The sequence below is a fragment of the Phascolarctos cinereus genome, unplaced genomic scaffold (genome assembly GCF_003287225.1).
Source record: "Phascolarctos cinereus isolate Bilbo 61053 unplaced genomic scaffold, phaCin_HiC Scaffold_726;HRSCAF=1367, whole genome shotgun sequence".
Lineage (NCBI taxonomy): Eukaryota > Metazoa > Chordata > Mammalia > Diprotodontia > Phascolarctidae > Phascolarctos > Phascolarctos cinereus.
The window spans coordinates 2,866,866-2,894,381 of NW_027556098.1; the positions used below are offsets into that span (position 1 = coordinate 2,866,866).

Sequence of the window (27,516 nt, forward strand, 5' to 3'; positions counted from 1 at the left end):
TTTGCCATTTCCTTCTCCAGCTCATTTTACAGATGAGGAAACTAAGGCAAACAGGGTGAAGTGACTTGCCCGGGGTCACACTGCTAGTGTCTGAGGTCAGATTTGAACTCAGGAAGATGAGTCTTCCTAACTCCAGGCCTGGTCCTCTATCCACTGCACCACCTAACTGCCCCAGGAAAACAGACTGGATTGTTTTCCGTTGTAGAGCCCCCAAAAAATGATATGACATTCTAACTACATTGTGTTCATAAGGTAACACCTAACATCAATAAACATCTCATTCACCTGAGCCAATCAGGTAACAAAGTGAATTCAAAACAGTGATCAATAGACTATTAGTCTGGCATACATCCTCCCCAGTCATTTATGTGCCAGCAGGGTTTATTTTCCCAGCAGATAGCAATATCCTTATCATCATTAGAGAATATTTAGAGAACCAGGTAACAAAAACCTAAGAACATTACCTAGTGATATTACTAAGTGCACATTCCAACGCACCTTTCTATTCTGCATTCTTTACAGTCAGCTTCTATTAATTCCGTCTCACAGCATCCCTGGGAGATAAGTTCATCTTGTTATGCTCATTTTACAGATGAGGAAGTAGAAAGGTTCTAGCAGGGCTTGTGCCTTAATGTACTACGTGTCTATGTGTAACAGGAATCCATTCTGATTAATTCCCATAAAGCCAAATAGAAATGTCTGCACAATTTGAATGAAATAGCATAATTGGAGGCTGACAAAATGGAAGCCACAAGAGACCATTTAGATTCTATTCTCACCTCTGTTCTTTGGTCCTGGACAAATAACTTCACCTCTCTCTTCTTTTCTCTTCTAAATATCCTTTCCCAGAGAGGTTTACCCAATTAATGGTTTGCAAAAGATGCTAACTGCATACAGAGAAAGAACTAATAAACAGAAGTATGCATAGAATAATTATACACACATACACACACACACACACACACACACACACACACATATTTATGTCTAGCGGTAGTCATCTCTAGGGCTGGGAGGGGACAAAAAAAGGAAAAAGAAAAAAATTTACATGATAACTTTATCACATATTTAAAAAGGATAAGTTGTATATAATAGATTTACAGTTTCATGTGCAATCATCTTTTTATCATATTGTGTTAAGGAAATACTTGTTTTATTCCATTAATTAAAAATAATTTAAAATTTAAAATAATTAAAATGCTTCAACATTTTCAGACAAAGAAAAAGGCTTCCAACTGTACTACTACTGGTGTAGGGACCTTTCGCTCATGTGTGTGCATGTGTGCATGCACACACACATACATATATGTGTGCATACACACGCACACATACATACACACACACATATACCAAATAGTACTCCACTTATCCATGGCAAGTATCAATATCAAGGGATCACAGGGTCATAGATGAAAAAAATCTTAGAGTGATCTAATCTGATCCTCATGTTTTAAAAATAAAGAAACTTGAGATGAGAGAGGCTATTGATAGAGAGACAAAGTCATAGAAAATTTAATCCAGATTATACAGGGCATTTGTGTTTATGTTTTAAAATGTTCTGTGATTATGCATGTGTTTGAACAAGGAAATGAGATGAGTCAAGAGTGAATATATGGTGATCAATATTTTAAGGAAGGATACTTGGTTAAGAAAGAAAAGTTACATGGATACACAGATTTGATTTCCTCTAGGTTGCTCTACATTTCAGTTTTGAAAATTGTTTCAACCATAAATTGCTACCTACAGAATTCTTGTAACCTTATACTAAGACTAGCACATTCAGGTTATTCTAATTGTACTAGCCCATGTTCTAATGGAAATAATAATTATAGATAGCCTTCATTTGGGCAGCTAGGTGGTGAAGTGGATTAGCATGCCGGGCTTAGAATCAGGAAGACTCATCAAATCTGAGTTCAAATGTGACCTCAGACACTTACTAGCTGTGTGATGCCGGGCAAGTCACTTAACCCTGTTGGCCTCAGTTACTTCATCTATAAAATGAGCTGAAGAAGGATATAGCAAACCACTCCAATATCTTTGCCAAGAAAACTCCAAATGGGTTTACAAAGAGGCCAATATGACTGAAAAGCCTTTATATGGCACTTTAAAGTTTGCAAAGTACTTTACACATATTATCTCATTTGACCCTCACAACAATCCTAAAGGGTATAAATATGATCCCCATTTTACAGACAAGGAAACTGAGGTTGAAAGTGTAAAGGACTCAACCAGAGTCACATAGAGTGTCAGATCCAGTACACCATGCACTACACCTTCTTGTTCTTCACATGCAACACTCCATCTCCCAGTTTGGGGAATTTTCATTGACTATCTGCAGTCCCTTTCCTGCAACTCCTTCCCTCCTCATTCTGGCCCCCTGGCTTCCTTGGTTTCCTTCAAATCTCAGTTAAAGTCCCACCTTCCACATGAAGCTCTTCCCAGTTCTCATTTATGCTAGTGCCTTCTCTCTGAGATTATCAACAAATTGCCCTCTATTTTCTTAATATATGGTGATCTGCAGGTTCTTTCTACCATTAAATAATGGCGGGGAGGGGGGTAAGAGAAACCATCAGACCTTAATTCTTAAGAGCAGGTAATGGTTTTCTTTTTCTTTTTCTTTTTTGCCTTTATTTGTATTCCCAATGCTTAACACAGTAGGTACTGAAGAAATGTTTATTGATTTAACTTGACTATGCCACTTAGCAACCTTTAGTAACAGAAGATGGTAATGACTTATCAACCAATGAGTCGATACCAGTCTGTAATGGAAAAATCTATAATCCCTGAAACAGCACTGGAAAATGGAAAAGAGCAATAGATTCAGAATAAGCAGATTTGTGTTCAAATCCTTGTTCTGCCACTTACTATCCATGAGTCCTTGGTCAAGTCACAGTTTCCTTATCCATAAAACAAGGGGGACTAAATATAAACAGGAGGAGCTAGGTGGCTCAGTGGACAGAGTACAGGGCCTGAAGTCAGGAAGATCATCTTCCTGAATTCAAACGTGACCTCAGATACTTACTAGCTGTGTGACCCTGGGCAAGTCACTTTACCCTGTTTGCCTTAGTTTCCTCATCTGTAAAATGAGCTGGAGAAGAAAATGGCAAACCACTCCAATATGTTTGCCAAGAAAAGCCCAAATGAGGTCACAAAGATTTGGACATGACTGAAACAACTGACCAAAAATGTAAAAAGCTTATACTGTCCCTTCCAGTTCTAAATCTATTATACTTATTGATAGGGCATCAGACATTTCTCTACTGTAGTAGTCTCTCAAGCTTTTCTTCCTTACTATTCTTCCCACAACAAGCTTCTCTACTGCCAGTCTCTAAGCATTCTCACTAGCTGTCCTCCCTCCTCATCTCCACAGCCTGCCTTTCCTACCATCCCTCAATCTAATACCCAATCTTTCATGAGTCTTTCCTACTTAAAGCTACTGCCTTCTCTCTAGTGACAGTTTTTGATCAATCACTTTTCAGTGCTTTCTGACTCTTCATGACCCTATTTGGGGTTTTCGTGACAAAGATACTGGAGTGGTTTGCCTTTTCCTTCTACAGCTCATTTTACAGATAAGGAAACTGAGGCAAACAAGGTTAAGTGATGCCCCGGGTAACATAGCAAGTAAGTGTCTGAGGTCAAATGTGAACTCAAGAAGATCAGTCTTCCTGACTCCAGGCCAGGCACTCTATCCACTATGCCACTAGCTGCCCTCAACAACAACAACAACAGCACAAAAATTTCCTGTGTCTCTATGTTGCCTTTAGAATAAAATGTAAACTTCTCTCTTTAACTTTTAAACCCTGTATCTATACCCTTCTATATATGTTGTGTCCCCCAATTAGAATATGAGCTCCTTGATAATGCAACTGTCTCAATTTTCTGTTTGTACTCCCAGAGCTTAGGGGCAGCTAGGTGGCACAGTGGACAGAGTGCCAGACTAGAGTCAGAAGATTATCATCCTGAATTCAAATCTGGCCTCAGATACTTATAGATGTGTGATCCTAGGCAAGTCACTTAACCCTGTTTGCCTCAGTTTCCTCATATGTAAAATGAACTGGAGAAGGAAATATCAGGTTTGAACTCAGAAGGATGAGTCTTCCTGACTCCAGGCCCAACACACTAACCATTGAGCTACCCAGCTGCCCTACTATCCTTTCGATAAATAGGGCTTTGGGCTATGAGCTCCTAGTGAGGATTGTCTTTTGCCTTTCTTTTTATCTCCAGTGCTTAACCCACTGTCTAGCACAGAATAGGTGCTTAATAAATGCTTCTTGACTGACTGGCCAGCTGACTGGCTTTTTCATTCTAGAACTTAAACTCCAAAGAAGGCTCCAAGAGCCTCACAGCCTGCACATATACCAGGCATACACGCACTCAGTAGTATTTGTATATAACTGAGAAGGAAATAATGTGGTAATATCTTTGTTTGTTACTTTATTTGCACTTTGCATTCGCATTTGAAATAATCAGTTTCTCACTATGAACCACGTCACCAATCTTGAGTTTAGATGCAAAGAAGACATGTTAATAGCATGGAATAGGCAGAACAAAACTCCAAGGGAAGAAGAACCTTTTGGATTCAGCAGTAAGTTGAGGGAAGTTTGAAGGGGTCATTTGTGCTTTACGGCAGTGTGAGGGAGATTATCATCCTGATTTAGCCCCAGCCCCTAAAATTCAGCCTGAAATTTAAAGAATATTACTTGTTTATGACATACCTTACAGTTGCTAAGATTGAACATAGATATATATGCCTGAGTAACTTGCTCACAACTAAAGGCATTATGGTAAAGCAGAAAGACCATGGGCTTTACAGTCAAAGAACCTGGGTTTAGGTCTCACCTCTGACATTTACTACCTCCAGAACCTTGGACAAACATCCCTGAGCCTGCTTCCTGACCTGTGAGGCTAGATTGCTTTTAAGGATCCTTCCAACTCTAGTTCCACATCTTTGTCATTTGTATGGGGACTTTATTTCATGGAGAGAATTTCTATTATAGTATTTAATCATGTAGCTCCTAATAGATATTTCAAAATACCACATTTGGTGCCTAGATTATGCAAAAGGATTTGTCTCTACCATTGGCCTAAACATTCCCTTTTGACACTTCAAAATAGTATCTGAAAAAGAAAAGGGAAGAAGCTATCAAATTAATTTTCCAGTGCCTGACACATATTTGTTGTTGTTCAATCATTTCAGTCCTGTCTGCCTCACAGTAATACTCACCCTTTAGGGTTGTTGTGAGAGTCAAATGAGATAATACGTGTAAAGTACTTTGCAAACCTTAAATTGCTATATAAACTTTTCAGTCATATTGGCCTCTTTGTGATCCCATTTGGGATTTTCAATTCCTTCTCCAGCTCATTTTACAGATGAGGAACTGAGATAAACAGGGTTAAATGACTTGCCCAGGGTCACCCAGCTGGTAAATATCTGAGACCAGAGCTAAACTCAAAAGGATATAAGTATGGAAGACTCCAGACCCAGTACTCTCTCCACTGTGCCATCTGTCCACCCCATAAATAAGTATATACAAATATAATATATATATGTATATATATATATATGTATGTGTGTGTGTATATGCATATATGTGTGTAGGTATACACACACACACACACATATACACACAAATGTACAACCTTCTGTTTGATTTTCAAAGTCCTTCATACATTGGGCCTTTCCTACATTTCAAGTCTTCTTATATCTTCTTTCCACATAATCCAGTAGCAATGGCCTGCTTGCTCTTCCTATATGTCATAAAACATATTCCAAGTATTTTCACTACTTGTTCCCAATACCTGAAACAGTCTCCTTCCTTATCTCTACCTCCTTGTTTCCCTGCCTTCTTACTAGTCTTAGCTGAAATCTCACCTTCTTCATGAAGCATTTCTCAATGTTTCTTAATTCTACTGCCTTCCTTTTGTTGACTATCTCCACTTTGTCCTCTCTGTGGCTTGTTTGTATACAGTTGTTTGCATGTGGTCTCCCCCATTAGTCTGTGAGCTCTGAGGGCAGGGCTTATTTTTGTACTTCTTTATATCCTCAGTCCTTAGCATAGTGCCTGGAACATAGTAGGCACTTAATAAATGCTAGTGGGTTGACTAAATATAATTTTGGAGGGAGAAGGCACTAGCAGAATAATATGAGTCAGATTAAAAAAAAATTAAAGAAAATCTCTGGGCTCTTAGGAAGCAAGGGTAGTATATAAATTCTAGGTACTCCTGAAGTACTAATATAATATTGTGCATGTGTGTTTTTATAGTTTATACATAGTGATTTATAGCTATATCTCACTAGATTAATTTTGTGGAGAATTAGGCTATCTGATCTAAGAAATACTGATGAAGCAGTCAAATATAGAATTCATGTAACTAAAATAACAAATGCTTCTAGCTTGCTTAGATATAATTATAATTCTCTCAAATGCTTGCTTAATATTGGCTGAAGACCTACAAATGATGTATGATATAGTTAGAAATAAATAAGGCTATAAGGCTCTTAATTATGGACCTAGCAAAAGGATCTCATCATCTGGTGAAATAAATGGAATTCATTATTTTCACTCAGTTGGAAAGTTGTAAATACCTTATATGAGAAAAAGGCAATACGGATAGAAAGATAACAGGAACCTAATGTAAGCAAGATATGTCACAGTAAATTACATTAAATTTAGAAAATTCAAGGCGATTTATCCCAGGAATTTAGATAACTAACCATGGAAAAACAAAGAAATGCCAAAATACCAAGAGAACTCATTTCAATATAAACCCGTAGGTAAATCCAATCTGACCTTATCTCTGGTAAAGTCTCTCAGTGAATGCTTAACCTCACTACTATAAAGGTTGGGACAAACTGGAAAAAGAAAAAAAGTAACCAAAATCATTGGAGGCCACAGAAAATGAACTTTAGCAGAAAAGACAAAAAGCCACAACAATGAAATCCCTGATTGATATAGATACAAAAGTTGTTTTGCTGGTCAAGGTAAAAACCAAGTAACTAAAGCCAATTTACAAAGAAAAAGAATACTTGGCTCCAATTCAGCAAACACTTCCCAGGCCAGCAGCTTAAGTATCTCAAGCATGAAACTGTCAAAACAAACTCACCTTTAGATATTCAATTAATATCTTTAGGTATATACACCTCACCAGACAAGGGGAGTGTAAAAGGCTGTAAGCATTGTTATTGCCAGTGACCTAAAGAGTGCTTCAAACGAAAAACTGGTTTGGGTTCAAAATACTATTCTCAAAAAAGAGTAAACTGGCAAATTAATTCAGTGGGAAGATTTGGCCCTTAGTGAGAGAACTGGTTGCTCTATTATTTAAAGACTGCAAGTGGCAGTCATTTCATAAACAGCTTAGAATTCGTAGTGTTCACCTGACCACCCACTGTTTTCACAAGGCAAGAAATGGGTAAAACGGTTCAAGAACCTTTCACCTTACAATCAAATTCTTTCAGTAATCAAACCTTTCTTTGTAGGGAAAATAAGCACTCGTTTAATCATTATAATAGGGTATTTTAAGACTTATAAAAGGCAATGCACACATTTCAGAAAGTAATTTTGTTGGTATTCTTTGTTTTTTCATTATCTGCATTTCACAGTGTATCCTTTCCTCTGCCTCTCAGAAAGCCTTCCTTTATGACAAAGAAAAAGGACAGTGGGGGCAACAGCTCTGCAAAACAAGCCAACATATCAAAAGGTCGGACGTTCTACCTAGTGTTCCAAATGCATCTTCACTTCTGCAAAGACAGGTATAATGTTTTTTCACATATTTGGGGACGAGTCATTATAATTTCTTAGCATTCGGTTTCCCTTATTTTGTCACTGTTCTTTCCATTGACATTGCTCCCTGGCTCTGCTCACTTCATTTGGACTTTAATTCATGTGAGGCTTCCCATGCTTCTCTGTATTAATCCTATTTCATCATTTCCTACAATGCAATAATATTCCTTCCATTACATTTATGTGTCATAATTTGTTTAGCCATTCTCCAATCAATGGGTATTCACTTTGTTTTCCATTTCTTTGCGACTACAAAAATTTTGATTTATATGGGGGCTTTTCTTTTGTCATTGACATTCCTGAGGTATGTTCTTAGCAGTGGAATCCCTGGTGGGTCAGAAAGTAGGGACATTTAATCACTTTCTCCAAATAATGTGATGGGTGTCACAATGAAGTAAAAAGGAGCTCTGGACTGGGAGTCAGACTATCTAGGTTAAAATTCTGGCTCTCCCAAGCAGCAGCTGTGACCTCAGGCATGCATCTATCATCTCTGAGCCTCAGTTTCCTCATTTACAAAATGAGGGAACTGGTCTAGACATTCCCTAAATACTTTCTAGCTATAAAATTCTAGAATTCCATGACTACATAAATATAAGCAACTTTTTTTTATCATGGGAAAGCTACAGAAAACTGGGAAATAGCAGCTAACAAACTAATTTGTCACACACATATGGACAGCAATATTACTAATATCATCTTCAAGCACAATGGCCTGTTTTTATATGGTACATCACAGAATCAAGTACACTGTTACCAGAGTGACCAATTTTCAGAACATAACAAGAATAATTGTTTGCATTTACATAACTGTTTAAGATTTGCAATGAACTTTAACAAATTTTATTTTATTTGGCACTAACAATAACCCTGTTGTGAGGCAGATACAGCACCCTACAATTTCATTAGAAGAAATTTCATTTACTAATGCAATTTGGCAACTTCGGTTGCTGGTAACTTATGGTCTTAAAGAGTTGCCTGGGGCACTGAAAGGTTAAGTGAGTTACCCAGGGTCATAGAGCCCATATACATAATAACAATGACAACAACAACTGACATTTATGTAGCACTTACTATGTGTCTCCCACTGCACAAAGTGCTTTACAAATGTTATTTTATTTGATCCTCACAACTGTGGGAGGAAGGTGCTATTATCATCCCCATTTCACTATTATCATCCCCACTTTACATACAAGGAAACAGAGGTAACCAGAGTTTAAATGACTTGCCCAGATTCAGAGAGGTAGTAAATGTCTGAGAAAGGATTTGAACTCAAGTCTTCCTAACTCCAGGCCCAGGGCTCTATCCACTGGGCCACCTAGCTGCCACCTACTTGGCAGAGATGGACTTGGAATCAGGAAGACTTAGATTCAAGGCTAGTTTTCTATTGATTATGACACATTGCATATGTATATTAATCCATAAGGCATGAAAAAGGGAAAAAAAAGAAATATGGTTATTTTTCCATATTGTCTTCAAAAGAAAGTTCTAATTAAAAAACCAAACCATCTGTTTAACTTGGTTTCCATAGTGCATGTATATGTGTGCGTTTATCTGTAATATAGATGTACATATTATACGTATATCAATATATGTATTATTGGTTCCATTGTTTCAGTTGCATCTGACTCTCGTGACCCCATTTAGGGTTTTCTCGGCAAAGAAACTGGAGTGGTTTGCCATTTCCTTCTCTAGCTCATTTTATAGATGAGGAAACTGAGGTAAACAGGGTTAAGATTGCCCAGGGTCACACAGCTTGTAAGTATTTGAGGCCAGATTTGAACTCAGGAAGATGAGTCTTCCTGACTCTAGGCCTGGCCTTCGATCCAGTGTGCCACTTAGCTGTCTATCAATGTAACAGACATACACGTATATATAATGTATACATATATGTATTATATATTATATACATTATATACATATATCTATATTGGATATATTCACACATACATATATCTGTGTATGTGTGCGCTATCTCCAAATCAAAGAAAATCCATAAACCATAACACGTACATTTTAAAGAACTGAACACTGTTCATGAACAAACAGGTACCAAAAGTTCTGTAGAAATATAAGGAAAAAAACAATCCTGATTGTTTGAAAAGTTTGGAAGCAACTAAGATTTAGGGGGGGAAATGGGAAACCAGCCCTGGATTGCCTGGAATCAGTAGTGATATATTAGTGTATACACTAGTTTCAACAGCTTCTCTAGACTATGGATTTGTAACTTTACTGTTAATAATACCTCTGTATTTTCAAGTGGCAAAAGAAACATGGAAAGTTACAGTTTAAATGTCATCTATGAAGTATCTGTGAGAAAACCAAGAGTTTAGCTATGATTGTGAAGAGTTAACCACGACGGCTGGAAAGAGACTGAAAGGACACAGAAAAGGACTAGGAGAACTTCGCTGAGAGAACTGTTTGAACGTTTATCTTCTCAAGAAACATTATGAAGACAGTTGTTGAGAAGAGATTTCAGTTGGCATCCAAAGAGAGCTGAATGGTGGAACTATGTTGCTAGAACTGAGGAAAAATCACTAGGAGCAGTAATGGTTAGCTATGACTGTGGCTCTAATCTTTATCACTGCTGACACATTGTAAGCAATTACGTCTTTCTTTGATTATCTGTTACACTGTCAACAAATTTTCTAACCAATAACCTTGATGCTTACTTAAGCCTAGGAGACAAATAGGTTTGATATAGTGAGCAAAAGTGTATAAGAAAAGAGCTTTTTCCCATTTATTTAATAAATCACATTTAATAAACAGGTGGGGGGGGTCTCAGAACTAATTAATTGATAAGAGATATTATAATTTTAGTAATAATGAGGAAATATCAGAACAAATCCCCAGACAATAACAGAAGCCAAGCTGAGAATGAATGAGGTAACAAGGCCTAATTCCCCAAATCAAGACTTGTCAGGGAAACCTATGGACTGGAAGGTTAATCTACAAGACAGGATAAAATAGAAGAATGGACATCAGAAGGTAAAACCCATTTTTTAACAGCCCAGTCAGACTATTCTCTGATAAGTTATGATAGAACTTAATTTACACTATTACTTGATAGAGTTATGACAGAACTTAATTAAGTTCACTCATCACATATGTATTAAAGCATCTACGACATATAGAGCAGTGGTATCAAATTCAAATAGAAACAGAGGCCATACACAGGTTCCGCTGGCAGCGTGTATGGACTTAGAAAATCATACATTGAGATTATTTGTGTTTTATTGTATTTGTATTTATTTTGTTAAATATTTCCCAATTATATTTTAATCTGATTCTTATAGCACTCAGGGAGTCACACAAGACTGGTATTTTACACCTCTGGTATAGTTCATTACATTAGGAACTGAGGGAGATACATACATGATATAAGACTCAGTCCTTGCTTTTATGAAATTTACATCCTAGTAGGAGACTAAAAGAAATAAACAGATAGATAAATGTAATACAAAATAATACCAAAGTGTACAAGACAGATACAAGCAAATTGATCAAATTAGGAAATCTTTCTAGAGGAAGAGGAATTTGAGCAGGAATTTAAAGAATAGGACTTCAACAGATAAATAGGGGAAGGGAGGGGAGCATTGCAGATATCCCTGGAAAATGAACACAAAGGCACAGATGGCGAGCAGCCCATTTTGGTTTGCACATATGAGTATATAGATGACAGCAGCATGAGACACACCTAGAGAGGTAATGCAGGCCAGAATTACATTGTGGAGGGCCTTGAATGTCAGGTTAAGAGTTTGAACTTTTCGTGGTACACTATAGGGAGCCGTGGAAGAGTTCTGAGACAAAGTACTATGTCCAAATCTATGCTATTTTCTGGGAGGTATCTGACAGCTCTGTAAACAAAAGACTGGAAGTAATAAAGAAAAGAAGCAAGAAAACATATTAAGAAACTATTTTAATAGATTAGGTAGAGGGCTACTATCAGGATGTTATTAGCAGAAAGTAGTCATCAGGTTCTACTACATAGCACAACTGAGATCCCAAAAGCTAAAAGCAGCCCTAAACAGCCAAAATATATATCAACGAACTACATTCCAAGTATTTTACTCCAGAAGAACTCTTTGAACCCTCATTTAAAATCTATTTACTCTTGGAAAAGGACCTATATGTACAAAAATATTTATAGCTGCTTTTTTTTCTGGTGGCAAAGAACTGGAAATTGAGAAGATGCCCATCAATTGCAGAATGGCTGAATAAGTTACTGTGCCATAAGAAATGACAAGTAGGATGGTATCAGAAAAATTTGTGGTCTTAAATGAACTAATGCAAAGTGAAGTGAGCAGAACCAGGAAAACATTGTACATACTAACAGCAATATTACACAATGTTCAACTGTGAATGACTTAGCTATACTTAGCAATACAATGATACAAGACAATTCCAAAGGACTAATAATAAAAAATGTTATCTATCTCCAGAGAAAGAATTGATGGAACCTGAATGCAGATCAAAACATACTTTTTTTAAATTTTTATTTTTCTTGGGGGTTTTTGATCTGTTTTCTTTTGCAACATGACTAATATGGAAATATGTTTTGCATGATTTCATCTATATAATCAATATTAAATTGTTTGCCTTCTCAATGACATAGGAGGAAAAGAAAGAAGGGAGAGAATCTGGAACTCAAAATGTTAAAAAAAAAAAGAATGTTAAATTTTTATACATAATTAAGAAAAAATAAAATAAGGCACAAAAAAGAAAAAATATATATTTAAAACCTTAATTTGAACACAATTTTAACATATGTACTTAACAATTCCCTAATTCAGGGGAAGCTAGGTGGTACAGTGGATAGAGCTCCAGCCTTGGAGCTCAGAAGGACCTGAGTTCAAATCCAGCCTCAGATACTTGACACTCACTAGCTATGTGACCCTGGGCAAGTCATTTAACCCTATTTGCCTCACCAAAAAGGGGGGAGGAAACCCAAAATTCCTTAATTCACAGCAAATCATTAGCAATAATTAGGAGATTTCATTGACAGCAGGAAGTAATAGCTAATACTGAAGAAACAAAAAGAAAAGCAGATACAAGAATGCAAAGGGCATAGTAATATGTTGCTTCTGTAGAAGTGCGGAGACTATAAATATGGAACACAACATGTAATGTCAGACTTTTTCAATGTGTTCGATTAGCTGAACTTCCCCCCACCCCTTATTTTATTCTTAGTAATAAAAAATGGCTTTCTACATAGGGAAAGGGACATTTTGGGAAATATAGGTGATGTAAAAATAAAAGCTATCAATAAAAATTTAATTTAAATTTTTTGAGGGAGTCATGAAAAGTAAAATTTATTTTAAACCATTAAAAATTGTTAAAATTTTAAAATTGATGGTTCATTAAAGTGTTAAACACCTGCTAGTTACCAAAAAAAAAAAACACGTGAAACTGTTCACTTCCCCAAAGACCATGATGAATAAATGACATAATTTGTAACATTTTGTCAAGTCAAAATCAGTAATTGCTTTTAAAAAAAACCTATTCTAAAAACTGATAAGAACTCTTAGCTCTACATTCCAGAAAATATCCAATTCCTACTGTCTACTGAGATTTTCAAAGCTAAATTTTCAACCTAACAAAAAGCTCTCATGTAAAGAGATTAGTCGTAGTGATATTTAAAAATAAGTCAAAGTACCAACTTTCACTCCCCAAAGTGAACTGTCGAAAACAAAGTCACTACTGCATGAAGAGCAGTGTTTATTGTAGCAGATAAAGATGTCCTATCAGGAGGATGCTTTCTGTTGTAACTAGATGAAATGCTAGGTGTGTCACATTAGCGGAAGCTGCCATCTAGAATGTGCGTAAGCACAGAAGGACTGAACAGAAGGGATGTGACATGGGCCAAAAGAAGGTGGTAGCAATAGGGAATCTTACACCGGACACAAGATTTAACAGATTCACCACTGCCAGGTTGGCTGAAAAAGCTAAACTGGAAGAACATAAAACACCTACGACAGTGAAATACCAGCTAGTATCTGTATCAGAGAAGCCCAGTCCAGGATTCTTGCAAGGAGTATTTTTACTGATGCAAGATATTGAGGGCAAAAATAGCCCCTAAAACAGGATTTTTCTGGGGCAGCTAGATGGTAAAGGGGATGGAGTGCCCAGCCTAGAGTCAGAAAGGCTCATCTTCCTGAGTTCTTTAGATATTTACTAGCTGTGTGACCCTGGGCAAGGCACCAAACCCTTGTTGCCTCAGTTTCCTCATCTGCAAAAGGAGATAGAGAAGGAAATGGCAAACCACTCCAGTATCTTTGCCAAGAAAACCCCAAACGAGGTCATGAAGAGTTGGATACAACTCAACTACAATAACAACGATCTGAGTTCAAATATGCCCTCAGATACTTACTAGCTGGCTGCCTTACCCTGAGCAAATCACTTAGCCTCAGTTTCCTCATCTATAAAATGAGCTGGAGAAGGAAATGGCAGGAAATGGCAATCCATTCCAGTATTTTATCAGGAAAACCCCAAATGAGGTCACAAAGAGTCATACTCGACTCAATAACAACGAAGGATTGTGAATACACATAAATAACTATAAATAATACAAACTTTTGTTAGTTTATTCTGTATAATAAATTAATTAAATATCAAAGGAGAAACTGGCTAGGATAGCAAGGTACAGTGAAAAGATTACTAGATTTAAAGTCAGGGAACCTGGGTTCAAATCCTAGAGCTACCACTGACTACCTCCTTTAACCTCTGTGGGTCTCACTTTCCTTATCTGTTAAAGGAGGTGGGTTAGACTAAATTAGTGAGTCAAACTCAAACAGAAATAGAGGCCACTAAACTTTTTATAAGGATACCTGCATGCCACATACTGACATAAAAACCACAAATTAACATTGTGTCCTATTGTATTTTTATTTATTTTATTCATATTTCTCAATTACAGCTTAATCTAGTTCAGTTGCATTGGGAGTACTGCCCACAGTCTGTGTTGGTCCAGAGGGGTGCTTAACATCTCTGGACTAGATGGTCTCCAAGAATCCTTTCTGCTTTAAGCCTATGATCCTATGATCCATCTCAAAATTTCAGTGTCCTGGTGGTAGGAGCATAAATCTGACAGGTTGTTAACTATAAATGGAGCTACTTCTGAGATGCCATTAACAAAAGATCAGATAATAAAACTGTACATTTCCCTAGTAATCCCTAGCACTTGGCTAACATCAAAAGCCACCTCTAATACCTTATCACTCCCACCAAAGGCTTACTCCAATACTTCATCATGCCACACAGGTGATCCTAGCTTCTTCAGGAAGGTTCCAGTGGAGAGCAAGCTCTGTAAGATCCTACCAAAACTGAAAAGCTTTGAGTACAAGTTAGTGGCAACCTCTGTGTATCTATTTCCTTAGGACCAGCAAGGTTACGTTTTCATGAAATCGTTGGATTTTTTTTTAATTTTATTATTTTTTTTTAGCAACAAAAGACTTGCATATTAAGTTAGAGAGGGCCTAAAATCCATTCAAATCCATGTGGTAGTGGTTGTTGTTCAGTTGCATCCCACTCTTTGTGACCCCATTTGGGGTTTTTCTTGGCAAAGTCACTGGAGTGGTTTGTCATTTTACAGATGAGGAAACTGAGGTAAACAGGGTTAAGTGACTTGCCCAGGGTCTGAGGCTGGAATTGAACTCAGGTCTTCCTGACTCCAGGCCAAGCACTCTATCCACTGTGCTACCTACCTGCCCTACTCCATGTTGGGACCCAATAGGAGCTGGAAGGGACCTCAGTAGCCAACTAATCCAGGGCTTCTCAAATTTTTTGTGTATCAAGGAGGCAGCTAGGTGGCACAGTGGATAGAGCACTGGCCCTGAAATCAGAAGGACCTGAGTTGAAATCCAGCCTCAGACCAAACATTTGACAGTTACTAGCTGTGTAACCCTGGGCAAGTCACTTAACCCCAAGTGCCTAAAAAAAATTGTGTATCATAAACTGTTTTGGCAGTCTGGTAAAAGCCTGTGGACCCCTTCCCAGAATAATGTTTTTAAATGAATAAAATATAATACATATGATTAAAAAGGAAACCACTTATATTAAAGAAAGTTATCACTATTTAAAAAAAAAGAAAAAGTTTACAGACCCCAGGGTCTCTTAATAGTCCAATCTTTTCATTTGACAGCTGAGGAAGCTGAAGGCCAGGGAGGTTAATTTAGTTACAGAACCCCAAAGAGTTCCAAATTAAAGAGAATATGCAATGTCTTCCTCACTTAAAAAGGCGTTCAGTATTTTGTCTAAGAAGCGTTGACTTTCTGTTAATTTTATGATCAAAGGTTGTCTGTTAAGAAACAGCACAGTTTCCATTTCGAATAGCAGGTACTTTACCTTTAACAGAGTAGGAGTAGGTGTTTTTATTTTTGGGGGGGGAGGATGACTCGAAAATGTAAAAGCAAGGAATAGCCTAAGGTTACATGCCACCTATTAAAGCAGACATTTAAGCAAGCTGCTCAAGACTTCATATTCCCTGAGGCAGATCACCACAAAAATATGAAACTAGGACAGTGATCACATTACTCTTTTTGTTAATCTTTGATTTCCTTACTTCTTGAATTTGTCCACTGACTTTCCCAATTCTCTTAAAAACAAATTCCCAAATATGATTGCTGTAGTTAACTGCCTGATGGTGCTGCTAACATACAATGTTCCTACACTTTCTGATTTCCAGCTATTTATCTGTAAATATTACCTAGATTTTTTCTGGCTCACTTTAACTTTTTGCAGAATTCCATCTCTTTCTGGCCTTCTACCTGATCCTTCTAGTTACAAAAAGATCTATCTAAATCAGCCTCCAAAAATAGACTTAGAATCATAAACTGGAAAGCTGTTGGACCATCCCACTCATCTAGTTTTCCCTGAAATCTGTCCAATCACCATAACTCTCTACAAAGTCTGTTATATCCTAGTAAGACAAGAGGTAGTTTACCAGGTAAAAGGTAGAGCAGGTAAGAGACTAGCTATTATGATAGCCCAAACAAGAGATGATAAAATCTCCAAACTAGAATGACCTCAGTAGGTATCAAAAGAAGAAACATATGAGGGATGTTATATATGGCAGGAAAACTGCCATATGTTTAGAAAATATATATCCTTTTTGTAGACGCTTCTACAGGCTGTTTCCCAAATACATAAAAAATGATGTATTCCCAGGTATGCAGTTCTCAATTCAACTACATCATAGAAATAGGTAAAACACAAATATGAAACAGTTTTGGGGTTGTTTTAAGCTAACACTCAAATAAACTGTAAATTTCCTTTTGTTGGACAGATAACGGGTTTGTTAGAAGCCTGCTATCTATACAAGCTAGCCACAGCTTTGAAAAATGGGTGGTGCCTATCTATAGCAGCCATATATTATGAGCCTCTTGGAATACCAGACTTTATCTTATCTACTAGCACAGTAGTTTAAGGATAATCTTGTCTAAAAAGAAAGAAGTTTGTGTTGTTCAAAGTTGTTTTTAAAATTGTTGTTTAAGTTGTTTCAAAATTGCTTCCATTAAAAAAAAAAAAAAGAATGCAACCTCTTTGAGAGTGAGTCAATTTGTGGCCTGCAGGGATCCTTTTGTACTGTTCCCATTTCTATTTAAATTTGATACCATTGTGGCTAAGTGAATAGAGCACCAGGTCTGAAGTCAGGAACACCCGGATTCTATTCTGGATTCAGACACTTAATAGCTATGTGACACTGGGCAAGTCACTTAACCCTGTTTACCTCAATTTCTTCGTCTGTAAAATGAGCTGGAAAAGGAAATGGCAAACCACTCCAGTATCTTTGCCAAGAAGACCCCCCAATGAAGTCAGGGAGAGTCCAACATGACTTAAAAAAAATGACTGAACAACAACAATGCTTTACATGGCTTCTTGTCTCATTTGTTTGTGATGATCTCATTCTTTATATTTAAATCCCCAACACCTAGAACCATGCCTGCAGAGTAGGTACTTAATAAATGCTTGTCCAATGATTGACTTCAAAAAGTTCTTATCAACATTTTGGTATCAGGATGAAGTTTACCAGTTTTGAGTCATTTGCTTTTTTTTTCTCCATACCTGACTATTATAAAATTCCCAGCTTACACATAGTACTGACTATGTTTGTTGAATTGAAGAGGGAAAAAAAACACTCCAAAGTAAAAATTTTAAAAATAAATATGAAACTCATGTTTTAATAATACTGCACAGTGTATTTGATTCACACACACACACACACACACACACACACACACACTGCAAGCAGTTCCCAATTTATTTTTGGCTCTAAGACAGTTGATTAGAACTAGGATTGTTTTCTCCATAGATGCAATGCTATAACACCCTGCTGTCAAAGGTCTGTATAGTCAAAGTTTTCCAGTTTTTCCAGTAGCAATGTATGGCTATGAGAGTCAGACTATAAGGAAAGCTGAGAGGCCACAGAATCAATGCTTTCAAATTATGGTGCTGAAGAAGACTTTTGAGAGTGTCTTGGACAACAAGGAGATCAAATCACTCAGTAATTAAAGAAATTAATTCAGGCTATTCACTGGAAGGTCAAATACTGAAGCTAAAGCTTAAATACTTTGGTCACATAATGAGAAGATGGAACTCATTGGAAAAGCCCCTGATGTTGGGAAAGATTGAAGGCAAAAGGAAAGGGGGATGCCAGAGGATAAGATGGCTAGATAGTGGCATAGAAACAGTGAACATGAACTTGGACAGACTTCAAGAGACAGTGGAGGGGGGGCAGCTAGGTGGCGCAGTGGATAGAGCACCGGCCCTGAAGTCAGGAGGACCTGAGTTCAAATCTGACCTCAGACCAAACACTTGACACTTACTAGCTGTGTGACCCTGGGCAAGTCACTTAACCCCAATTGCCTAAAAAAAAACCTCAGTTCAAGAGAGGGTGGAGGATAGAAGATGTGTGGTCATTAAGACTGCCACAACCGAACAACAACAAATGCTGTCCCCAGGAAAGCCCCCAAAATTCTATTAAACCCATAATGTACCTGAGACATAGTCTTATACAAATATGCCATATTGTCTCTCTATGGTGCTATGAGACCTTGCCCTTTGGATTTTCTAATTGTCATTTTCAGTCATGTCTGACTCTTTGTGACCCCATTTGGGGTTTTCTTGGCAAAGATACTGGAGTGGTTTACCATTTCCTTCTCCAGCTCAATTCACAGATGAGGAAATTGAGGCAAACAGGGTTAAGTGATTTGCTCAGGGTCACACATCTAGTAAGTGTCTGAGCCTGGATTTGAACTCATAAAGATGAGTTCTTCTGATTCCAAAAATCATCTATTTCAATGATGAAATAAGATACAATACCTGCCTAACGGGGTCATAGTCCAATAAAAGAGAGTAAGACTCATAGGCAAAAACAAACAAATAAGCCTACAACTAAAACTAAAATATGACACATGGAAAGAAGAGGTACAAATAATGTGCTCTGAGAAATATGAGGAGGGAGAAAAAGCTTCATGGAAGAGAAGGCACCTGAATTATGTCTTCCAAAGAGACATTTCAAATAGAAGATCGGGGTGAGAGGGGAAGTATTCCATTCCAGGCAAGGGTTACAGTATAACCAAAGGCAAAGAATGAAAAAGGGGAGGACAAATATGAGGGATGGTGAGCCAAGTTTTGCCTGAATATAAAGTGTAGGAAAGGGAATATTGCAAGTTAAGTTGAAATCAAATTGTGGAGAGCCTTAAGTATTCAGCATAAGGCATTCATACTTTATTCAGTTGTAAACAGAAAGCCACTGTAAATGTCTGACTGAAGGAATGCTGAAATCAATGATATATTAGAAAAATCAGGAGGGCAGCCATACAAAGGATGAGCTGGAGATGAGATTCTAGAAACAGGAAGACCAGGTAAGAGGCTTGATTATAGCCCAAGCAAGAGATGAAATCTCCAAACTAGAGTGACCTCCTAGGTGTGGAAAGGAGAAGAAATTTACAAGGTATGTTATGGAGATAGATGAGAGAAGACTAAGTCATCCCAGTCATTCTGGCTGACAGAATTATCTTTGACCCTCCCCTCTCCTTGGCTGCTTATATCCAATCAACTGAAATAAAGAACAGAGAAGTAGGAGCATGTTTCCTAGAGGAAGCTAAGGTAATCAATTATGAATACAAGCAATAAGAGAAGGGGACTCCTCTTCCCACTACTTTCCAGGAAGTTATAATAAATACTCACTTCTATGGCACAACAAGTTTTGCAAAATGCTTTCCTTAAAAAAAAAAATTTAAAAAAACAAACCTGTGAGAAAGATACTTCATTAATGTAGGCATTTCCTCTAGTATACTGATAGCATACCCACCCATGCCTGCCAACCACGTCTTCTCAAAAGTTCATCACAAGAAGTCCTCCCTCATGTTCTTCTAACATCATGAGGATGCCAGTGAAAAACTGGGGTTTTCCATCAGTTATCCCTTTTTCTTTCCACCATCTTTTTTTTTAATTGTTAGGCATAAAACATGCAGCCCACAGCCCTCATACAGTCAGCAAATCTCCCAGTGCAGCCTGAAACAATAAAATTGGGAAATTTTGGGAATTGGGAACTTCCCAGTTGGAACTTGGGAAATATTTAACAAAATTTAAAAAATACAATAAAACACAGATCACTTACATTTTAAAACTAAGTCAGTATGCAGCCTGCAGAGATCCTTATGCATGGATTAGTGGCCCCATTTCTACTTGAATTTAATACCACTGTTATAATAGCTTCTTCCACATATTTCCTGGTATTTAATGTATGTCATTCTCCTTACATCCACCACAAAACCTTACCCTTTGGATTTTCTAATTGTTCAGTCATTTTCAGGCCTGTGTGACTCTCCATGACACCATTTGGGGTTTTCCTTCTGATTCCAAGCCCAGTGCTCGGTCTACTTCACCACTTACCTACCCTTTGGATGGGGGATACAATACATATAGAGGAGTCGTGATCAAGAAGGGGTAGTTGGAAAAGTGAGAGGGCTGATGAACAGAGCCATAGGAGAGACAAGACTAGTGGCAACATTGATTTGATCACATTTCTAGAATTGGAAAGGGGAGGACAGGGAGGTGAAGGCATATACATGGAAGATAGCAAAGTGGCTAGTCAAAAGATGGCCAGGAATTAAAGAAAAGCAGATCTGAAACATCCAGCCTGATACAGAGGACCATTTATGAGACTCACCAATCAGGTACCTAGGTGATATTGTTCATAATATCCCACCATCCATCTACTTAAGATTTTATAAATGAGTTTATATTCTAAACCACTGTGGCCTTTGGCTGCCATGTTGATTCTCTTGGTAAGGAAGTAAGGCTAACACAGGTGCTTTTACGCTCTTTTGTTCTTTTGTTTGAGGTAGACAAATGGCCGAGTGGATAGAATACTGAACCTGGAGTCATTATTCAGTCATTTAAGTCACGGCTGACTGAATTTAGGCTTTTCTTGGTAGATACTGAAGTGGTTTGCTATATCCTTCTCCAGCTCATTTTACAGATGAGGAAACTGAGGTAAACAGGGTTAAGTGACTTGCCCAGGGTCGCACAGCTAGTGCCTGAGGCACTATTTGAACTCAGGAAGAGTCTTCCCTCAGACCCAGCACTCTATCCACCTCACTGCCCTGGACCTGGAGTTAGGAAGCATTTAATTCAAACAACCTCAGAAATTTACTAGCCTTGTGGCCCTGGGCAAATCACTTAACTCCTGTCTGCCTTTGTTTCCCCTTTTGTGAAATGGAGAAACTAAGAGCATCTACCTCCCAGCATTTTTGTGAGGATAAAATGAAATAACAGTGGTAAAGTGCTTTCTAAACCTTAACGCAACATATAAATACTAGCTATTATTATTATTATTTTCTTTATGGCATCTTGTTTACATCTAATATATTTCTATAAGAAATTGTTATAATTAGTGCCAACATTCTTTTCTCCATTCATTTCTCACTTGTGGGTGTCAACAAATCATTTAAATAAGTCAGTTGGAGTTGTTTTAATTGCATGCTGTATCTATTTTTCATGTTTAACCTTTCTTCTAGCTTTGTATCAGTTTTTATATTTGCTCTAAAATTAGTGATCTGACTATACAAACTAAGCTGATTCAGGTATAACTCTCATGTCAGTAACATGCTGTTTCCTATCAAAATCCAATCAATTTAATTTTTGTGATATTATTTTGTCCTCACCATGTCCAGCACCTTCCAATTCTTTTCTCAGAGAAATGTAGACATATATTTTATGTATGTTTGTATATGTTTATGCATGTGTGTGTGTGTTAATTAGGCTTCCATGTAGTCTACAATCTTTACCTGGGGTCCATGAACTTTGTTTTTTTGATATTTTGATAACTATTTCAATATAATTGGATTCTTTTGTAATGCTATATATTTTATCTTATGCATGTAAAAGCATTATTCTGAGAAGGGATCCCTAAGCCTTTATCAGACTTCCAAAGGGGTCCATGACACACACAAAAATGTGAAGAGCCCCTGCCCTAGCATTTTACATCTTACTCCTGGAACTATCTTTTCCAACCTATTTATCTCAGTGCTCATCCACACCTACCTTTGCACCAAGTATCAAAGTGTATATTGATTTCATTTGAAGGGTCTTATTGGGATTTAAGTTGAATTTCTCAGCTTTATCATGACCTGAGATGGCTGTCTGTATATAAGCTGCAATTATTTTATGGTGTTATTTATCCAAATATTTATCATGAGGTCTCTAGTAGACGACCAAATGTCTTCATGAGGAACTGGTCAACCAAAGTAGGACTATGTGGAGGTGAGGTAAGTAGCACAAAAATTCTTCTCATTTTGCAAAATGAGGAAACTGAAGCTGATTGAAATTAAATGGTATGTCCAAGGTCACACAATGTTAGTGCCAGGATAGGTTTCTTGAGGGACTCACCTGATCACCTAACTACTGGGTCACCATTGTGAAAATACAATTCTAAACAAACAAGTGCCTTACGTTCTACAAAAATAAGAAGCAAATTAAGGGGACGATAGTATCAAATACACAGTGTCTACCTTACCAAGCCACAGGGACTGGTTTTGTACCCTGATTCAAGGAACAGGGAGAAAAGGAGTCCCTGACAGACAGGCAGGGAGGGATAGGGCCTCTTGTGTTAAAGAACTGGTCAAGGGCTGAATGAAGTGATATATATCCCAGATACTTCTTTCTCTGGGAACAACTTTCCTTTATTTTCTTCTCTCAGTCTTTCTACTGACGCTGTCTGCTGCTTCCATTTAGAGTCTCTTTCCTTCTTCACCCCCTTTCAAAAAACAAAAACAAAAAAACCCCTGAAACTCAGCTGTCTTTCCCTACTCTTCAGGCCTCAATCAATGTCAGGAAATTTTAACCATTATCTTTGTTATCTTAAAACGTTAGAATAAAATCCTCCTAACAAATATTTCCCAGGCTATCATATTTAATCTTTATGGTTCAGAATTATTTCATTTTACATTTTTTTATAGCCCAGGTTTGTCTGCCAAAACAAAAAAAGAGAGAGAGAGAAAAGAAACTCTGACCTTTAAGACAAAGTGAGTGATTATTCATTTTCTCAGTATTACTTTATTTTAAAAGATATTAAGCAAAGAGTCTCTTTGAAATGGGAGTTCCCCCAAGGCAACTAAATTATAATTTAATTTAGACATAGCTTTTTAGGGATGTGCATGTTATATAAAGTAACAGGCATATGGTTTATTTTTACTTCGAGACACAAAATTCAATAAGATAACCAATTCTGAAGAGGGAAGAAAGTCTCTTGTACTATGAATACTCTCTCCAGGTAAAGCTCCAGAACATTATGTTAATCTTAATTGTATGCTGATTGGGGGGAGGGGGAGAGAAGTAGCTGTTGCCATAGAAACAGCTTGAGAAGTTTAAGGCCTTCCAGCTTTGAGCAGTCATACCTGTTCCTCCACTTAATTCTGACCTTATAGGTTTCTATTTGATGGGAGGAAAAGGTTAAGAATTAAGAATGTCTAAATTCCCTGAAGAGGGTGACTAAGATCCTAAGAGCTACCCCTAGGGTAAAGCAAATCATGGGCAACAATCTGTAACACAGACCAAGCAACAGTCAGGAGAAACAGAGGCAGTTGTCATTGCTGCTGTTTTTAAATGACTGCTCCTGGTGTTCATCTTAATCAAACTTTGCTTTGCTTAAAAAAAAAAATTAAGGTGGAGGAGACGGACAGATATATGTGGTGCAGGCCACATCTATTTAGAAATGGCCCCTTGAACTAACATCTGAGAGAGGTCAAGAGATCTCTTCTAACTTTATTTCTTTCAATCATCAAGCAGTTGGACGTTACCCACTCATACAGAAAGTGCTCTGGGTTCTTTATAACCACATGCCTTGATAGGGATGTCAGATTCTAAGCTTTGACACTCACATCCTTAAAATCCCCTATCTTAAAAAGGAAAAAGCTGATAAACAACATAGTGGAATTTAATGTTTCCTCCCCCACCTCCACCCAACACACAGTGAATTTCTTGACACCACAACATCCCAACTTTGTCACTGACTTATTATGTGATTTACTTTGTTTGGTCCTGTCATTTCTTCCCTGCTAGCTGAGAAGGTGGTAGAGTATTTTACTTCTCAGCTTCCTGTGGGTGTTATCAAACTGATTTAATAAGGGTTTGGTAAGCATTCTTACCTTATTTAATAATAAAGACCTGTGTTTAGAGAGTGGCTTCCCCACCATTGTCTCAAAGTGACTTTCTAAAGATATTCTTTGAATCCATATAACTAAATTAAGTGAGGTGAGTTGTCATTTTACTTCAGGTGACATAGTTTACTTACCTGTAAAATGACTTGCCTAAGACCAGTGGGAAAAGGAGATTAAAAAGTATGTATTTCTTAGCCTAATCAGTCCAGCAACAAGAATCAGAGAATGCCGATTTTGGGTTGGTGGTAGTAGTAGTAGTAGTAGTAGTAGTAGTAGTAGTAGTAGTAGTAGTAGTAGTAGTCGTAGTAGTAATAGTAGCAACAGCAGCAGCAGCAGAAGCAGAAGCAGAAGCAACAGCAGCAGCAGTAGTAATACTAGTTATCAGCTAACATTTACAGTGTTTACTGTGTACAAAGGCACTGTGATAAGTGCTTTACAATGACTATCTTTTGTTCCACACAAAAAACATCGGAGAGTAGGTGCTATTATTATCCCCATTTTACAGATGAGGAAACTGAGGCAGAGGGTAAGTGATTTGCCTGAGGTCACACAACTAATAAATTTCTAAGGTAACACTTGAACTCAGATCTTCCTGGACTCCAGCACATCATTCACTATATATCAGTGCCTCTCAGTCAGAGCCTTATCAACAGCATCAACATAGCACTTACTATGTGGTAGGCACTGTGCTAAGCACTCTACAAATATTATTTCATTTGATCTTCACAACCACACTGGGAAGTAGTAAAATCCCCATTTTATTGATGAGGGAAGTGAGACAGAGGTTAAAGTAACTTGCCCAGAGTCACACAGCTAGTAATTGTCAGAGGCTGTATTTGACCTCAGAGCAAAGGGGTAGAATACTAATATCACTAATATAATAATTTTTGAAATATAAAAATGATCCTGAATTTTGCAAATGGAAAAAAAAAGGACCCACAATGGCTAAAGGAAGATTGGATAAACATGAGTGCATTTATGCATAACTGTGCCATACATATTTACAAACTTTTAAGAGAAGGATTATTTATCTGCATGATATTATCTGCCTTGTGACCAGAGTTGCAAATTCAACTGTCCATCTATAACACTACTCATATTAATATTCTGAATATATAAAAGTCAAATTAATGTTAGAAGTTTTGAAATTCAATATTTATGTCAGAGACCTTTCTCAAGTTCACAGCTGGATGCTAAAAATGATACTACATCATTAAATGTGGGCAGCAGCAAAACATCCACAGAGCTCAAATAACACTATTTCATCTGAACAAAAAAAATCGGAGGAAAACAAAAACAAAACAAAAACATGGTGCCCCATAGGCTTTTATTCCACTATTTAAATCAAGTCTTTGGGCTCTTTCAATCTGCTTTTAACCCGGTCTAACCAGAAAAGAAGGAGGCGGAGCATATGTTCCCGAAGACTTCAATCCATTTAAACTCTTGAGTATCCAAGTAGGAACAAGCATTCAGAAATATAAACCTTACCATCAGTCTACACTCCGGCCTTCCCCTATCTCCCTCCAACTAAATTTAACCCAAAAAGTTTGAGTTTAATTTTAAAAATTCTGTACCATCAGTTCATACCTAAGTCCCTTGAAGAAAAGTCACTATAAAGGTTTTCTAGTGTACTTTCAAGAGTAACAACGCTCCAGAACCCAGATAGAGGAAGTCTGATGTATACTGCTGTACAAACAGAAATAGACACACACCCCTTCTTTCCTCAACATGTTCAAATTCCCCCAATCCTCTCCTGCCTTGCTTCTCACCCAGTTTATATTCACCCCCTTTCCACGCACTCTGAATTGGTCTTTCAAGTTCATTAGGAGAAAAGGAAGGGGGGGGGACGGGAGGGAGAGAAGAGAGAATAGAAGATAGGAGAGATTGAGGCAAACAAAAACAAAAAACATCATCACCGCCCCCACAACCCAACAAACTTTCCATCTAAGGTAAAGATTAAGAAATTCCCAAAAACTGTTTGGTGGAAGGAGAAAGGAATACCGAAAACCTTTCCATAGAAGTGGACTGCTTCGGGGGGGGGGGAGCTGCACTTTTTTGGGAATCTGCGTGGGCAAGAGAAGCGAAAACCCCAACCCCTCAGAGAGGAGGAGGGTCCGAACCCAAGCAACCTCCCGCTGTCAACTGCCAGTCCCATCCACGCCTCGTCAGTGCCCTGCGAGTCCTCTTCTCGCCCCCTTCCCTCCCAGCACCCACATCTGCCCAACTCCGGTCTCCTCCAGCCAGCCTGCCCCCGGAGCAAGCAGCAGAGGCGCTCCCTCACCCACCTGGTGAAGGGTCTCGGCTGGCAGCTGCGATGCCCTGAACAGCTCTCCCACTTGGTTGGCCCCTGCGGTGGCTGCAGGTCCGGGGAGCGAGGCTCCCCTGCCCACCTCAGGGGGTGGCTGAGGGTGTCCAGAGGAGGAAGAGGAGGAGGAGGAGGAGGAAGAGGAGGAGGAGGTGGCGGAGGCGGAGGCGCAGCAACAGCGCGCGAAGAGCTCGGAGTAACACTGCTGCTCACTGTCACTCAGGGGCAGGGGCACCGGGCAGTAGCCCGCGCTGGCCCCCGACGACAAGGCTCCCGCAGCCGCAGCTGCAACTGCAGCAGGGGGACCGGCGTTAGCCGCCGCCCCGACGGCCCCCGCCGTCCCCACCGCCGCCGCAGGTCCCTGCTCCATGGGCCGCCCGTCAGCAGGGAAAGGGAACTCGGCCAAGGAAAGGAAACGCGCGGGGAGGCGGGGATCCCGGGGACAGCTGCAGCAGCTGGACTTTGCAGGCGGAAGGGCTGGTGCAGCAACAGCAGCAGCAGCGGCGGCGGCCGCACCTCCCACCCTGGCCTCTCTCCCCCTAAGCCCCTCTGCAGTGTTTAGCCTGACTCCGCCAGCAGCCGCCCGCCCGGGGCCCGCGTTCCCTAGATCTCCTTCTCCTCCTCCTCCTCCTCCTTCAAGCTGGCTCACAACCCATCCCCCTCCCCCTTTCCCTCCCTTTAATGTTGTGCCGCGGCAGCTCCTACCACATGGAAACAGAGAGAGGCGCCATTTTAGCCAATCAGAGACCGGGGATCCCCGGGCCCGCGA

General features: G+C 38.6%; 1 protein-coding gene across 8 annotated transcripts in view; it reads right to left on the reverse strand.

Annotated features, from left to right (window-relative positions):
- The window catches only part of REPS2 (RALBP1 associated Eps domain containing 2), a 352,146-nt gene that overhangs the window by 240,952 nt on the left and 83,678 nt on the right, over positions 1-27,516 (reverse strand). For 3 of the 8 annotated variants that reach the window (XM_078146086.1, XM_078146085.1, XM_021007467.2), the window contains exon 1: positions 26,728-27,406. The exons of 1 other annotated variant lie outside the window; for it this stretch is intronic. In XM_078146086.1, coding sequence (XP_078002212.1) covers positions 26,728-27,117 — 390 coding nt within the window. In that variant the 5' untranslated portion in view covers positions 27,118-27,406. Of the gene's footprint in view, positions 1-26,727; positions 27,410-27,516 lie in introns of those variants that run through there. 4 more of the 8 variants (XM_078146088.1, XM_078146087.1, XM_078146083.1 and 1 more) reach the window with 3 other exon arrangements.